A 16086-nucleotide genomic window follows, 5' to 3' on the forward strand; every position below is an offset into this window, starting at 1 on the left:
AATACATAAATAAATTCAACAACAATAAATCAATAAAATATAGAAATTCATCAATTCTAAGCAATGTCAACTTCAAGTCCAAACACTTAATAAGTTTCTCAAATTATGGAATGGAACAATTAAGAATATACAAAAACAAAATAATAAAAGTGAGGAAATTAAGAAGAAGAAATAATAATTAAGTAAAATATGAATGAAACAAAGCAATAACAGAAGAAAGTCGACGCATATATCGAACATAAGAAGAAGGTGGATGACGACTGCTGAAGAAGGTGGATGACGACTGCCGAGTCAGGTCAACATGTTCAAATTGTTGAACTCATTATCCAAACCAAATATAAGCGGACTTCAACGAATTGAGTTGGATCGGATCCGAAAGTGACCGAGTACAAGTAAAAATCGGATTGAGTTGGGTGATCGGATTGACGGATCGACTCGCGTCCATATATACCCCTACTTAAAATTTGGAAACTCAAATGAATGATTTCCACTACAAAAATCACCTTCACCTTTTGCTAAGTAAAATAAAAACCATTTTCTTACCTGGTTCGGATAACGCACCATATCAAAATCCCAACAACCCGACAACATTTTCATACACAAAAATGAATGATAAACCCTTCCATCATTAATCCAAACACCAAAAAATGTCCTCATCAATTCTTCATCATCACCTTCTCCTTCTTCCAACCTCATTTAAAAAACCCCAAACTCTTTCCAAATTCACACCAACCTTTCAAATTAAAGCCACCACAACACAATCATCACAATCCACGACCCAAAAACGACGCACCAAAAAAAACAACCCAACTCAAAACGACACATCACAACCTCAAAACGCAGAAACAGAACAAGAACAACACGAATTAGAACACTACGACGACGGAATCGATTTCCCATACGAAGACCCACCGTTAGTATGCTGTTTCGGAGCAACACAGAGGGAATTTATCCCTACTGTGCGGGTGCACGAGTTTCCAATGCACCCCGATATTTACTCAGAATGGAAAATGTTACAATGGAAGCCGCCGGAGTTCGCTCGAGCACCTGGTGGGCCACCGTCCAATGTGGCAGTGGCCCATGTTAGGCTCGGCGGACGGGCGGCTTTGTTGGGGAAAGTTGGGGAGGATGAGTTTGGTGAAGAGCTTGTGTTGGCTATGAATAAGGAGAAAGTGCAGACTAGAGGTGTGAAATTCGATTCGGGGTTTAGGACTGGATGTGCTTATATGAAGGTGAAGTTTGATGATGGGAAGATGAGGATGGAGATTGTTAAAGAATCTGCTGAGGATTCTCTTCATAGCTCTGAATTGAATCTTGCTGTTTTGAAAGAGGTTTTTTTTTTTTTTTTTAACTTTAATCTAGCATTGTTAATTGTTACTATTTTGCCACTTTTATTAGCTAATTTTTCACTACATGCGAGTCGAGTTGTATTTGGATTAGTTTATTTGAGTTTATCTACTTACATAAACACTGCGTGACTGTTTTGGAGAGATTATGGAAACTGCTTATGACATGTCAATAAGCTGCTTTCAATTATTGTATAAGCTTTCTGAGATAGTTTATGAAAACAACTTATAATTTATATGAAAACATTGGATTTGAGTTTATCTTTTGTTATAGAAATAACTTACATAGAAGCACTTATACTGTATACACTTGATTAAGTTGTTTATATGAACTCAATTGATACGAATTTCTGGAGTATGTCGATTTTGGACATGAATCGAATCTTGAATCTTGATTCATTAAGATCAGTTTTGATTCTCACTGTAACAAATACCGATTCATTCTAATGAATTACTACCTAAAATTAGTGTAGCCAATTGCTTTTATTTGTCTAAATTTTTATACTCGGTCATTTTTCTTGTCTTTAGATTTATTAATTGAATCTTGAACTATTTCGAAGTTCTTATATTATATATTAACTTATAATTATGTTATGTTACTTGTTTTTACTTAAAAATGTCATGTCTTTTTGTTTGTCGTCTATTCATTTATTTATTGGTAAGGTCTTCGTAATAAGAATCGGTTAATCATTTGGAAATTTGGTCTTTTGATTCACAATTTGTATATTGATTTGATAACCATGCTAACGAAGTATAATCATATTTTATGGAGGGAAACTTTTTCTCTTAGGTTACTTAGTAAAATAACATTGGTAGACATGGAGAAAGTTTGTGAATGTATGAGGAAGACGGTTGTGCCTTTGTTTGGGAGAATGTTCGATAAATGCGATATTGTATGAAGTTGATTTTTATTTTTATTTTTATTTTAATATTGATTTGGTTAAAGTTGAGTTTGAAGGGAAGTGACTTATATTTCAATGTTTTTACTCTGAAGGCAAGTATGATTTAAATTTGGTATAATTTTTTCAATATAATGCCATAGCTATTTTTCATCACTTCTAGTCAAATTGAGGTTCAGAGGCAATTTTGTGTGAAAGGTAACCAAACATTAATATTTTTTACAAAAATTATGTTTTGACATGAGGCATCATCAATTCTGCAAAGTGAATAAAAAAAATTGTTGTGACTTTTTTCTGTGGACTATTGCAGGCTAGGATTTTCCATTTCAATTCAGAAGTTCTAACATCCTCTTCTATGGAATCAACTCTCTTCAAAGCAATTAAATGGTCAAAGAAGTTCGGTGGCCTTGTGTTTTTCGATTTAAACTTGCCATTACCTCTATGGAGATCACGCGATGAAACTCGAGAAATAATCAGAAAAGCATGGCATGAAGCAGACATCATTGAGGTTTCAAGAACTGAACTAGAATTCCTTTTAGACGAAGAACATTATGAGAGGAAGAGAAATTATGAACCACAATATTATGCCGAAGATTACGAACATACCAAGAATCGTCGCGAGTATTACCATTACACCGCCGAGGAAATCTCGCCTTTGTGGCATGATAAACTTAAGTTCCTGTTTGTAACCGATGGAACTATTAGAATACACTATTATACCCCTTCCTTTGACGGCGTTGTTGTTGGAACTGAAGATGTCCTCATAACTCCGTATACTTGCGATAGAACTGGCTCGGGTGATGCTGTTGTTGCTGCTATCATGAGAAAACTAACCACTTGCCCAGAAATGTTTGAAAATCAAGACGTTTTGGAGAAACAGCTACGCTTCGCTGTTGCAGCCGGAATTATATCACAATGGACTATTGGTGGAGTTAGAGGTTTCCCTACTGAAAGTGCTACTCAGAATCTTAAAGAACAAGTTTATGTACCTTCTATGTGGTGATAAAAAATTGTATGTGCAACTAGAATAGAACTTAGCAGTGTCATGAGGAATTAGTTAGTATTTAATTGTTTCATAATTTATTATATATCCTTTACTAGGAGTGTTATATCTCAAATGGGAGCTGGTAGAAGAACACAATCAAGATTTTTGTAGAAATTGTTTACTTTGGCTCCAATCTTTGTTTCCCAAAACTACTTCTGAGTGGCAGGTGGCGGATGTTAATTAAAAACATTGTAGTTGAGAATTGGAATGTTATTTTTGTAAGGTATTTGTAGTTTGTGCTTCTAATACTTGTTACTTACTTCATTATTGGATTTTTAGTTTTATGTGCTCTCCTGAGTTCAGTACCAATGTTTTATGATCCGAATCGAACCGGCCGGTTGAGGAACGGGCCAGTTCATCGGTTGGAAGAATTTGGAAAACAAAACAAATTAGAGGGGAACTACTTATTAGATTGATCATGATTCTGTTCAACAGTCTCATTTTACTTCATGCACTTTTTGGTTGGTGTTGGTACCACTTGCAAACACCTTTACAGATTGCCACTTCAGAAGTATATATGAAGCTATTTCGGATGGGCCTAGCCCAATTCAAAACAACTCCAAAACATATATATCATTTATAAGTATCAGTAATACTACTCCATATGAAATTTAAATTTGAGTGATTAGGTAAATTTGTCTTCAAAATTGTGAACTTCAATTAAAATAATCTTTGAATTTTGCAGAATAACAAATATATTTTAGGAATTTTAAAGCATCAATTAAAATTACTTATTTGTTAAAATTTTAATATTAAAAACTATGATATATCATTAAAAAAAAAATTATGACGTGTCACATTAAATGGATATCTCACATTGTATTTATACATAAAAGTTATATATAGATGCCACACTACATTAATTGAACTTGCTAAGTAGTTAGCACCATATTTTATATTCATAAGTTTTGTTTTCTTCTACTAAATACATTTTATATTCCCGTGTTACGCAGTTACTCTCAATTTCATATTCATATGTTCTGCAATTACTCTCAAGTAGAGGTGAATATATAGGGTCAAGTAAGGCTTTGTTAGGCTTGAATCTGATTTATCAAAATATTTAAGGTCTAAATCTAATTTGTAGTCTGTCATATACTTACCTTTTAAGTATAGGTCGTATTTTGATAGAAGTCTGGTATATAAATTACTTAAAAGACTATTTTATTTTAATTTTAATAAGTAATCAAACATATCTTTAATTAGATTAACAAGCTAATATGTCAATAAAATTCAGTTTTATTTTAATATTTAACATGACATTTCAAATAATATTACTTTGTACACATCCTACATCAATTATATTTTATAATAATACATTTAATATGTTAAAAACTGAAGAAGGATAATATGCGTATATTACTAAAAATTGAACATCTAATAAATTTTATTTGTATAATAATTAAATAGGTCAGCCTAAATGGTTTATCATATGGTATGTAGTATGATTTTTTTAACTAAAGATACTTTTTTTAAAAAAGTTTTTGTCTTGTTTATTTAAAAGAAAAATCTAATTTAATTTGGATCTGACGTAGACTAAACCGTAGACCCATTTAGACTGGTCGATATGTCCTATTTCCACCCCCTATTCTCTGTACACATCCCAATTGAGTTGTTATGCTATTGTTGTTTACCTACATAGATCAAATGTACCATGAAAATGTGCCTAAATTTTTTATATAAAACGATTTTTTAAATGTAACACCTCAATTGATATCAAACTTCATAATATAAGATGGAGAAAAAAACTTCGTAATATAAGATCAATTCATGAGGCTATTTGAAAATTAATTAGGGTTTTCACCAACAAAACTGAAGCACGAATTCGGGAGTAAGTAACTGATTGGATCAGATGTTGAATGTTGACTCGGTGGAGGACAATTACGTAATTAACGTATCAATTAGAGATAAAAACGCAAGCATTCATTTAATTAAATAAATAATTAATTTTCACATGCTATAAATTAATACACCACGTAGCCAAAGCCATGGCCCGACCAGACGGTGCGCGCACGCGCGCGTGCGTGTGGTGATCAATTTCAATTAGAGATAAAAATGCAAACATTCATTTAATTAAATAAATAATTAATTTTCATATGCTAAAAAATAATATACCATGTAGTCAAGTCCCAGGCCCGGGCCGGACGGCGGCGGCGCACGTGTGGTGGTCAATTTTGCTTGCGTTCTCCCTCCTTTACAAAATTGGGGTACCCCTTGGGAAAAACCCTAAGTACCTTACCTTCACCTTATATACCCTCCTATGTGGGACTTCCTTATTTTTCAATTCATAACACTAACTCTCATAAATGTCATCATTATTTCCAACAAATTTTCATTAAAATAATCATCATTTCCAACAAAAACTACATATAAATTTTTTAAGATTCAAGTGACTTTTGACCTCTAAGTTTTCAATCCAGCAATTTTGGTCCTTTATTTTAAAAATAACAATTTTGACTCTTTAACATTATCTCTTTTTTCAAAAGTCAGACTCTTGCTTTTGATCGGATCAACGCTGATGTAGACTTATGTAGACCGAATCAGTGTGGATTTAGACTTATTTTTAAAATTTGTATGCACAAATATAAAATTTAATTAAAAAATAAAAAATATATTGTCACAGAATTCTTGTTCAACAAAACATAAATGTCATTATTCAATTTCTTCTTTCCATTTTCATATGTCTATTGGAAAGTTCTGGCAATGGGAAGAAAAAATGTCTTAATGAAACTTAAGTTTTGTTTACCAAATGTTACCATTGTACAACGTTCACATAATAATATATTATTTATTTATTTATTTTAATTAAATTTTAAGTCGTGATGTATATGTTTTTAAAAATTGGTCCAAACCAACGGCAAACTAGTCAAAATTAAGGGGACTAACTTTTACAAAATAGAACAAAGTTAAGAAGAGTAAAATTGCTCTTTTTTAAATAGTGGATCAAAGTTATCGGGTTGTGAAACTTGAGAGAACAAAAAGAGCGTTTTTAGTCAATTTTCAATAAGTATATATTTTTTTCATAGTATGAGATATTGCATTGATCTATTATTTGTAAATTTTAACTTTTTTAATAATATTTCTTTGTTTAATTAAATATTGTTCTTACTATTTAATATATTTCTAACACAATGTATCAATGATACTATATAACGTTAATTTTAAATTTATTATATGTTACATTTTGCTTCACTCTTGTAACTTGAAAGTAACTTTATAATATTAGAATTATAACAATTTTTAATAACTATAATTTAGATTTTATAATATTAATTTTCAAATAATTTTTAATAACTATAATTTGAATTAACTGAAAATAATTCAATTTAAATTACATTAATTGTAGATAAAATTAAATCTGATTTTTTTTATATATAAATATGTCATTTAAATCGAATTAAATTACAAATATTTTAATCTTCAAATCAAATAACTTTACCTCATAACCGATTTAAAGAGGAGCTCACTTTCATCTATTATATTTTGCTTTGTTCCAAAAGAGAAGTATATTATACATGTTTGTGATAATTCAACTAACAATTCTTGGTTGGACCTGGCCAGGTCAACTAATTTAGTTTTGGTATTTTTCCAAAGATTGGCTTGCTAATTGCTATTATACCAACCAATTTTTAAAATCGTTTACGGTTGTCAATGAAGTATTAGCTCATGATTAAAAGTTTTACTTTTTAATTTTTAAAGACAATGTTCAAATTTCCTCAAAGATAACTAAGGTTAGTATAATATTATTTTAGTGTCTAATTATATGCACTCATTTTAAGAAAAAAATTATCTTTAAGTATATCTTCAAATTATTAGATACATTTGTTAATTTTTTTAAACACACTTCTTATTAGGTTTTTTTTTCAAACATACTCCTTACTACTAATTTGTCTTAAAATATAAAAATTTAAATTTGATATATTTAATTACAAAAGTTATTTTAGAAATATCAATACATAAAATATACACATTAAATTAATAATTATTTTTTCATATGTATGAAAAAAGCAAATAAGCCCTTATAAAAAGTGACTTGAGGCAGTAAAGAATAGTTTTCCTCTTTCTCAATTAAAAAGCAAAAGTCGTCCACTTAGCTTAAGCTTATTGATTGAAGTTTTTCCTCCCTTCATAACGACTAATAATTGATTACCTTTTTTGACAAAAAATAGTACCAAGTACAAGGTGAAAACGTGAAGTAAGGTTTTCATTTCCATTTACACATTTCAAATTATAACTAGCCAAAATAGGATAAAATAATTTCTTTGATTAGTATTGAGTAACCTAATAAATAAAACTATAATATAGTAAGAGTAGTGAAAGGTTGAAAATGAATTAGAAATTCCAAATTTGCTTTGCATTTCCATCTTTTCCTCTTATGCCGTACCCCTTCAAATTGGCCTCAAATTTTGTCCATTAACATCCACATCAAGTGAACAAGACAAACCATTACACCAAGAATTTTTGTTTCCATCATTTGTGAAAGGTTGAAAATGAATATGTTGTTTTCAAATTTCATCAACAGTTTTTGTTCTTCTTCAAGAATTTTAACCACATTTTATTTTAATATTCGAACTCAACACTTTTAGTGAAGTTAATTAGAAAGACGTATTAAATATATTAGTTAGTTTGTTAGTGGTTACATTATTTAGTTGTTATTTATTAACTATGTGAGATTTATGTATTATTTAATGTACTTGAATAATTATCTTATTTTCAATATGTTTTTTTTTTTCTAATTTTTTTATCTATAATCTCTATTAAGAATTGTAAGAAGACGTTTTACCGCAATGTTATTTGTGTTCTCACGATGACTATCATTTGAGGATGAATATATTTGAATTTAAACATTATAAAATTCGAAAAATATATAAGTTGATTAAAAATAAATTAAAACTTTAAAAAATAACAAAATTTAAAAATATATAAGTTGAATGAGAGGAGAGGAAAATTTCATGGTCAATAACCCCTTACCTTCGTAAACATATTTGGATGCCCCAAGAGGGACCACATATACATAAACATAACTAAGGAGAGAATGGGAAGTTGACACATTACCTTAGTATCTTTGAAAGAAAGTGGATTTTTCTTAAAATGCTTAAACTAAATATACAATATGATGTAACATTGTAACTATAATCTAAATAGTCCACTTTCTGTATTAAAAATAATAGTCTAATTCATCACGCCAAATGTCAAAATTGTGTTTGTTAATCTTAAAACGATTAAGATCGACAATAATATATTAACATATAGTATAATGGAAAACTTTATCCATGGCCCTTAATTTTTTTTCTTCTTTATTAATATATGATAAATATTATTATAATTAATTCATTTAATTGTGATATTTCAATTTAAAGTCACAACAAAATAATAAATTTAATAATATTAATATTTTCAGTTGATCTAAACTTAAAAAAAAAAGACCTTAAATTTTATCTTTATTAAAAGAAACGAATTTATAAAATTTATTGATTTAAATTAATTGCTCTAATCTCTTAAACCAGAATAACAAATACGTTTTCAAAAAGTTTCATCAATAGCACACGTTTCAATAAAATTCTCACTTTTGAATTTAAAGAATAATTTTTATCACTTTTATTGGTAAACTTGACTAAATGTCTTTTTTTTATTATCAAAGTGAATGAATTCTCAAATTAGAAGAACAATATTTGGATAGATTATACTTAACTCGTGATCAAATTTCAAATTACCCAAACTTCTTTTTTTTCAAGAATGGAGAGTTAAGAAAAAAAATAATAAAACAACGACTGGAAAATATAAAGTAATATATTAACTGAATCATCAAAATCTTTACACTCATAGCAATGTAATTCAAGAATAAAGGTACACATCATAAATGTAAGTATAAACAAAGATATCCAATATAAGGTAGATTCCTATGTATAAAGTGTTCAATTCAAAAAATGTATCCAATTGTGCTCCATTTAGCAATTGTCCTTAAAAAAAAAAATCAATGAATCCAATGGTTTAACAATGTACTACGAAACCAACAAGGGTAGTATTGTCAAAACCAATCCCCCAATATAATTATCTAACCTGTAATTTTCCTTTTGATTATATTTATACACAAGCTTTCTATTCTTACCCTTTTTTGTATACCTAAACTGAAACTAGTATCTTGAATGAAATAATAACCTCATAAGGTTCCTTTGATTCTTCAACATCCTCATCAAATAGGTTTTCAAAGGAAAGCACATTCCCAACATCCTCATCAAATGAGTTGTTGTTGCCTTGAACTTTAAGGCATTGCCATAATAATATAATCAAGCTCCAATTTTTTAGCCTTGTTGTCATCATATGACAAAAAACCAAGATACTTATCATTTTTGTGCTCCAACACCCAATCTTTGATCTAGTTTTTGGCTTGTAATTAGCTCTTGAGACTTGTTACAAACACAACCGGGAAAAGGGTTGGCGAAAAAATTCTCTTCGATTCTTGGTGACTCTCCTACTTGTCTTTGATAAGGTGCACCTAGCCGATTGGCGTGTAAGTTTTTAACTTCGGAACAAAATGTGTCCCATGATATGGAACCCTCATCCAATTGATCGATTAGCCTGACAAAATTTGATCTGCAAATAAAATGAAATAGATTATAAAAACGATGATAACATGTGCAATGATATAAGACTTATCATATATTCAAAAAAGAAAGGAAAAAAATTAGAAGAGTTTGATTGTCTCCGTCCCTCATGGTTCACTGGAAAAATCTCAGCAGTCCATGAATAATCTAATTGATGAGAAATCAACATTCTCGATCGTTAGATTACTTCAAAAACTGAGATTTGACTACAAGGGATGGAGGGACGGAAGAGAATTCAAATCCAAATTCAGGTAGTCGTTTAGGTTTTGGGAACTAACTTATCAGGATTTATGGTTTTCCGAAATCCTTCGAACCTCCTATGACCCTGCACCGCCTTAGCCATGTTTCCATCATAAGTATAAACAAACACATCACTTTCAAGGGCAACAATGTAATCCAAAGCTGCAAGACGGTTTTGATACGGCTTAAAAGGCTCTAGCTCCTCCTCAGTTGCAAGGGTGGAATGAGTAAAGACATTAGGATACTCGGCGCGAAAGGCTGTCATACTATTGCTTCCATAGATAGGGCCTGCAACAATGTAGATTGTTGTAGTTGAAGGGTATCCCATGGCCTTGAGAAAAATGGCTGCTTCTCTTGGTGACATAGGGCATCCTCCTTGTAATCGCCTTTCGACGCTATCGATCTCTTTTTCTTTCCAATGCTTGACTCCATACCTCATAACCCTTAGTTCCTCAGCTTCCTCAACAGTAAGATTATGGCTACAGCCAGTAAAAGCCAGCATGTCTTTCTCATATCTGCATTGACATATTGGAAGAAACAAAGAAAGAAATATAGTAAGCAAATTTTCTTCTTAAAAAGTAAGCAAATAAACTTAAGAGTCTATTTATTGAGAAAACATTTTCAATTTTTGGTTTTAATCACTAAACTACCATGTCACTTTCACTAATTTTCGTTTTCAAATATTTGTACCAGAAATAGAGAATACAATTTCTTTGCTAGAACAAATTTTAATTGAACGGCTAATGTCATCATGATGTAGATCTTTGAAAACATAAAACCACTGTTGTCAATCGTAGATTGCAGAAAATAGCAGTTTGTTCAAATTCCAGTACCCAATAATGCTATTGTGTTTCTATAGCTACTATTTGACAACATTTTATACTAAATAAGATATCGCAAAACAATGATGATTTTGTTCATATTCCACAACACTGTAGCACTATAACTGCTATTTAACCACAATGTAAAAAACAAAGTGAAAACAAGGTACAATTCTGTAATCACAAGCAAAATCATGAGTTAAAATCAAAAAATGTTTTCTAAAACCAAAACAGATCTTTAAGTCCATGAATTAATACCTTAGATGAAGGGCAATAAATGGTTCATCATTGTTTCTTAGTCTATCAACCAAGGTCTTTCCAAGCTCCTCAATCTCAGCTGTATACTTAAGAGCTTGGTAATTGGCACGACACCTAAGCTTTTGAATAGATGAAGCAAGACCATTGTTAGCAAGTCTTGAATCTGTGTGAGTAAATTGTACAACTTTGTGTCTCTTCAATAAAGGAAGAATCTCACTTCTGTAGTAACTAGCCTGCAAAATCAACCATCTAACTAAGACATCATTGGATTAAAAAGAGATAAACTAGTAATAGCAAAAATCAAATAATTGGGAAGTGACACGTGTCCCGAAGGAGTAGCTCAAGTGGTTGAGATAAGACACCTGAACACTTGGTACTAAATAGTGTAACGCAAAATAATAGTGATTTGTTTAATTCTGCTATGCTATAGTGTTGCTATAGTGTTGCTATAGCTGCTATTAGACAACACTCACAAAGATGAATAGATGATGTAGAATAATTTGATTATACCTTTGACCATGAAACTGGTGCCTTGACAAGAGGCTTCAGATTTGCATACCGAACAGGCAAGTACTCAATTATGTCGATGTCATCTTTTAAGACTTTCATGAAGCGCCTCCAATCAAAAATATCTTTAAAGTCACTGAAATATATTAGGGACGTTATATTTTGGAAAAAAGATGGTAACATTAGGAAATAAATTAATGTTAATACATTCACATGGTTATTAAATGGGGAAATTTACCTTGGATCAGTCCAAAAGGAATCATGGTCAAGAGAAGGAAGGACAAGTGTGGCATTCATTATTTTTGCCACTGCAACCATATCACATATCTGTATGTCATTCAACATTCTTAAAATCAGCATACAAAATTATAGAAATACCATTTAGGAAACAGAGAAAAAAAAAATATTCACACACAATAAATTTACAGAACCCCATATTTTTTATTTATCAAAATTGGTGTGCAAGATATATTAAGTTTAGATAATATGAATATGATAAGTAAATATTAGATTGATAAAATTTATTTTAATTTAATTTAATATATACACACACAATCTTTTTCCTTTAGTAACTATGATAACGGTCAATTCCTAAAGTAAGTATATATATAATATAGTATAATATAATATTTGATTTGGAAATTTGAACTTACCCCTGTTCTCATTTGATTCAATCCACCATTTGCATGAACAAGAAGATAGCCGTTTGTCTTTGACTTTGTCTCTGAAAAAAACAAACGCGGAATGTCAAATCAGACAAAAATTTATCACAAGTAGCAACACCTTAGAAAATCGAAATGCAATTGTACATACTCATTTGATTTCTAGGTGGAGACACGCATTGGTAATAGTTCTCACTGTTTGGCTTCATCCATATTTCTGGTGTCTATTGCAAAACAATAAATTAACCAAATTAATGAAATAATCATATTATTAAATGAGTTTAATTTTACACAATCAAACATATGAATGAAATTTTAAATAGTTTTGATTAAGATCAACTATTTTTAATAATCTGATAGTTATAGTTATGATTCGATGATATCGTAAAAATTAATATACTTCCTCTATCCTAAAATACATTAATTTTCTTGACTCATTTTTATTTATATTTTCGTCTAAAAAGAGTATATAAATAAAATTAAAGTTATTATACAATTCAATAATTATTTCCATGGAAGACATTAAGCAAGATGGAAATGAAAAAATACAAATAAGAAACGCGTGAGAAAATCACAAAAAGCTAGCAACACAAAGAAGTGTTGGGGTCAGAGCCACCTAGCCAGAACCAAAATAATATTCAAACTCAGTATACGTGTGTGAGTTGCCACCGACTACCACATCATGTAAGGGAATCCAAGTTTTGTAAATGAGTTGAAAATTCCACTTACTTTAATAAAAATTGTTAAATTCAGCACTATCCCATGAAAAATTACCACCCAATCAAATATTAAGATTAAACACACATCAATCATCTCAATTTAAATCTCTAATTAAAAAATTTAAATTGACAGAATAATGTTCAATTTAAGAGAGGAAAATGTTATAGCTGAGTGAACCCTTAAAAATCCAAAATCCATTTATTTACGTGTATAACTTACTTAAGCAAAAAAAAATGTAAAAAACTAGGAGTGTGTTTTAAAATTAAATTATCTAATTTGAACCCTGACTTTGACTATGACTACAACAATTATTATCACACTTGAGTTAACTCCTAATTTCTGAATTATCGTAAGGTAAAGGAAGATACAAAAAATGGTAGAAAAATGAAAAGGATTAAAAATATGATTCCTCAAAGACAATTTTCTTAATATAAAATAAAATAAATAGATTATTCACAAAAACAATTTTAATTTTTAATTTCTCCCTCCATGGCCCAGATAACGGTAAAAAGGGAAAAAACTTTAAAAAAATCATACTACTATTACGAAAAGAGAACTTTTAAGAGACAAGTAAAAATAAAAGAGAAGAAAAAAAAAACACTTTTGGCGAAACGTGATAATAGGATTGAGAAAAAGGGGAAATAATAAAAAAAAATCACTTACAGCCAACCTCTCGAGGACCCTTTTAGGCATGGAAGTTTCAGTTTGAGTTTCAGTTTCAGTAACAACCCTTTGGGCCGAAGCCCAATCTTCTTTAAACCGTTGCAAAATCAATTGACCATTTTCAATACTCTTTCCATTCATCTCAACACCACCACCAATAAACGAAACCTTAACAAAAACCGACATAACAACCATCAAAATTAAAACCGCAAAGATCTTACGGCCCACGTTTTTCCCAGACCGGAGTGACTGAACCGAACCATACAACCAAATAAATAACTGTTCCAACCGAATTATAAAACTCTCCGGAACACAGAACAAAATGCGGGCGCGTAAAAGAAGGTAGCGCGTGATTGGATTAAGGTGATGGTGAATGTGCGCGTGGTGGTGAGTTGTTGTTCCTGATACGACGTCGTCTTGTTCTAGTTCGGAGAAATCTGAGAAGCTAGATGAAACTTGTTGTTTCTCTGTGTCTACGTTGTTGTTGCTGTTATTGTTGATGTCGGCTACGCGTCTACGTGTCGTTGTGGGACCCGCGGCGACCCTTGGGCTTGTGTTTGATGAAGTTGTTGTTGGGCCGCCGGACGACATCGTTGTGGTGTCAAAACGACGACAGATTGATAATCAAAACGAAAAAACAATGAGACGAGATTTTATTTTTTTATGGTTACGGTTTCTGGGGAGAATAGTTTTTTTTTTTTTTTTGATTGTGTTTGGTTGAAGATGAAGTTTGAGAGAGGGAGCGAAATCTAAGGAGAAATTCTGAGGGGAATGACAATGTGAATGTGCCAATCTGTGATCTCTGATTCTCTTTTTTTGTCGCGTTTTATATCATTTGGTTGTGTGACATTTGGACTTCATTTGTACTCGAAATGTCTTTATTACCCTTCACTTGATTATTATTTTTTTATTCAAATAATTCCTTTAATTTGTTTCTATATTGAATATAATTTGTTATGTTGGTTTGACTCGAATTTTGGTAAGTTGTTGTTATTTTTTATGAATTCATAAATAATATTTTCACAAATTTTAAATAACATTTTGTCAAAAAAATTATAGTAATATTTTGTCAAAAAATAGTATAAATAATATAGTTGTAAGATATGGTTAGGTATTTATTTAAAATAATATTGATGTAAAGAATTTTTATAATTGTTAATAAATTGTAATCATCGATTAAATATATTTAACTTTAAATATAATTTTTTTAATATTTATTTCTCCTAATGACGTTAATATTAGTTTGAACTAATAAGCTTTAAATTCAATATTTATATTTTTACTATTAGATTAAATTTAAAAAAAAATTAATGTTAGGATTTAAAATTAATCTCATATCAATTTTATTAAAATATTTTAACTTTCTCTTAGTCATGTTCAAAAATAATCCTTATTAAAATTAGCAGATTGTTTTTGTATTTATTCAAGGAAATTATTTCTTAATGTAACAAATTGATTCTTTTTAGGAGGTGAAAGTTTGATGTTAAAATCCTTTTTGTACTATTGTGATTTCTTTTAAAAACAAAATTATTAAAAGTAAAGAATATTATTTGTTTTTACTTAGTTATTGGTCTAGTGACCCACTCACACTCGTGCTACTCTCGCAATACAACATGTTGGACCAGAAAATTAAAGAAGAATTAGGCATTAGCGTCTTAATATAATTGTTGTTCATATGTATTCAAGTTAAAAATAATGAATTATAATTAGGATTTCATTTATATGCTTGCACGCGATAGTTAATTATAACTGTCAAATTTAATTTTTATTATAATTACTTTTAAAATTATCAATATAATTATTTGTAATTAATTAATAGTATAAATTTTTTTTATACTAATAATATATAGAAATTAAACTCTTATAATTACGGGGGCAAATAAGTTAGTCCGATTTAGAGTTTGAAAGACTTGAGCCTATATTAAAAAATTTAAGTTCAAATATATTCTATTATATGTCAAAGATTCATTATTAAGACCTAACTTGACTTATATAAAAGTCTCACAAAGTCTGAAAACTTATTTAAAAACATATTTATTATTATATTATGAAATTCTACATCATTTACTGCTAAGTTTTTGTAAACAGACAAACACGTTAACATGTCAATAAATTTAAGTTATGTCAATAAATTTAAGTTTTATATTGATATTTAACATGATTGTTTAGAGTATGTAATATTATATTACATTATATTTTAATTCTATTTTATAATAATATTCAAATATTTCAAATATTGATATAGATCAATATGTTTAAATTACAGAAAATATTAGCAAATTTATGATTTAACAAAAAAATTAATATAATAATAATGATAATA

At 29.6% G+C, this 16086-nt stretch overlaps 2 protein-coding genes across 2 annotated transcripts; one reads left to right on the forward strand and one right to left on the reverse strand.

Moving 5' to 3' along the window:
- The first annotated feature begins 537 nt into the window (after positions 1-537).
- On the forward strand, positions 538-3516 carry LOC101489122 (fructokinase-like 1, chloroplastic). The gene is made up of 2 exons (XM_004506584.4): positions 538-1331; positions 2556-3516. Exons 1-2 carry the CDS (start codon positions 648-650, stop codon positions 3246-3248), a joined length of 1377 nt encoding a protein of 458 aa, XP_004506641.1. The 5' UTR covers positions 538-647; the 3' UTR covers positions 3249-3516.
- Positions 3517-9059: 5543 nt separating this feature from the next.
- LOC101488794 (O-fucosyltransferase 19-like) lies at positions 9060-14575 on the reverse strand. Its single transcript, XM_004506583.4, has 8 exons — positions 13764-14575; positions 12532-12604; positions 12372-12442; positions 11957-12045; positions 11722-11854; positions 11212-11444; positions 10171-10647; positions 9060-9881 (listed from the first exon to the last, which is right to left on the reverse strand). The coding sequence occupies exons 1-8, from the start codon at positions 14352-14354 to the stop codon at positions 9632-9634; spliced, it is 1917 nt and encodes a 638-aa protein (XP_004506640.1). The 5' UTR covers positions 14355-14575; the 3' UTR covers positions 9060-9631.
- Positions 14576-16086: the final 1511 nt, after the last annotated feature.

This window comes from Cicer arietinum, chromosome 6, assembly GCF_000331145.2.
Source record: "Cicer arietinum cultivar CDC Frontier isolate Library 1 chromosome 6, Cicar.CDCFrontier_v2.0, whole genome shotgun sequence".
Taxonomy (NCBI): Eukaryota; Viridiplantae; Streptophyta; class Magnoliopsida; order Fabales; family Fabaceae; genus Cicer; species Cicer arietinum.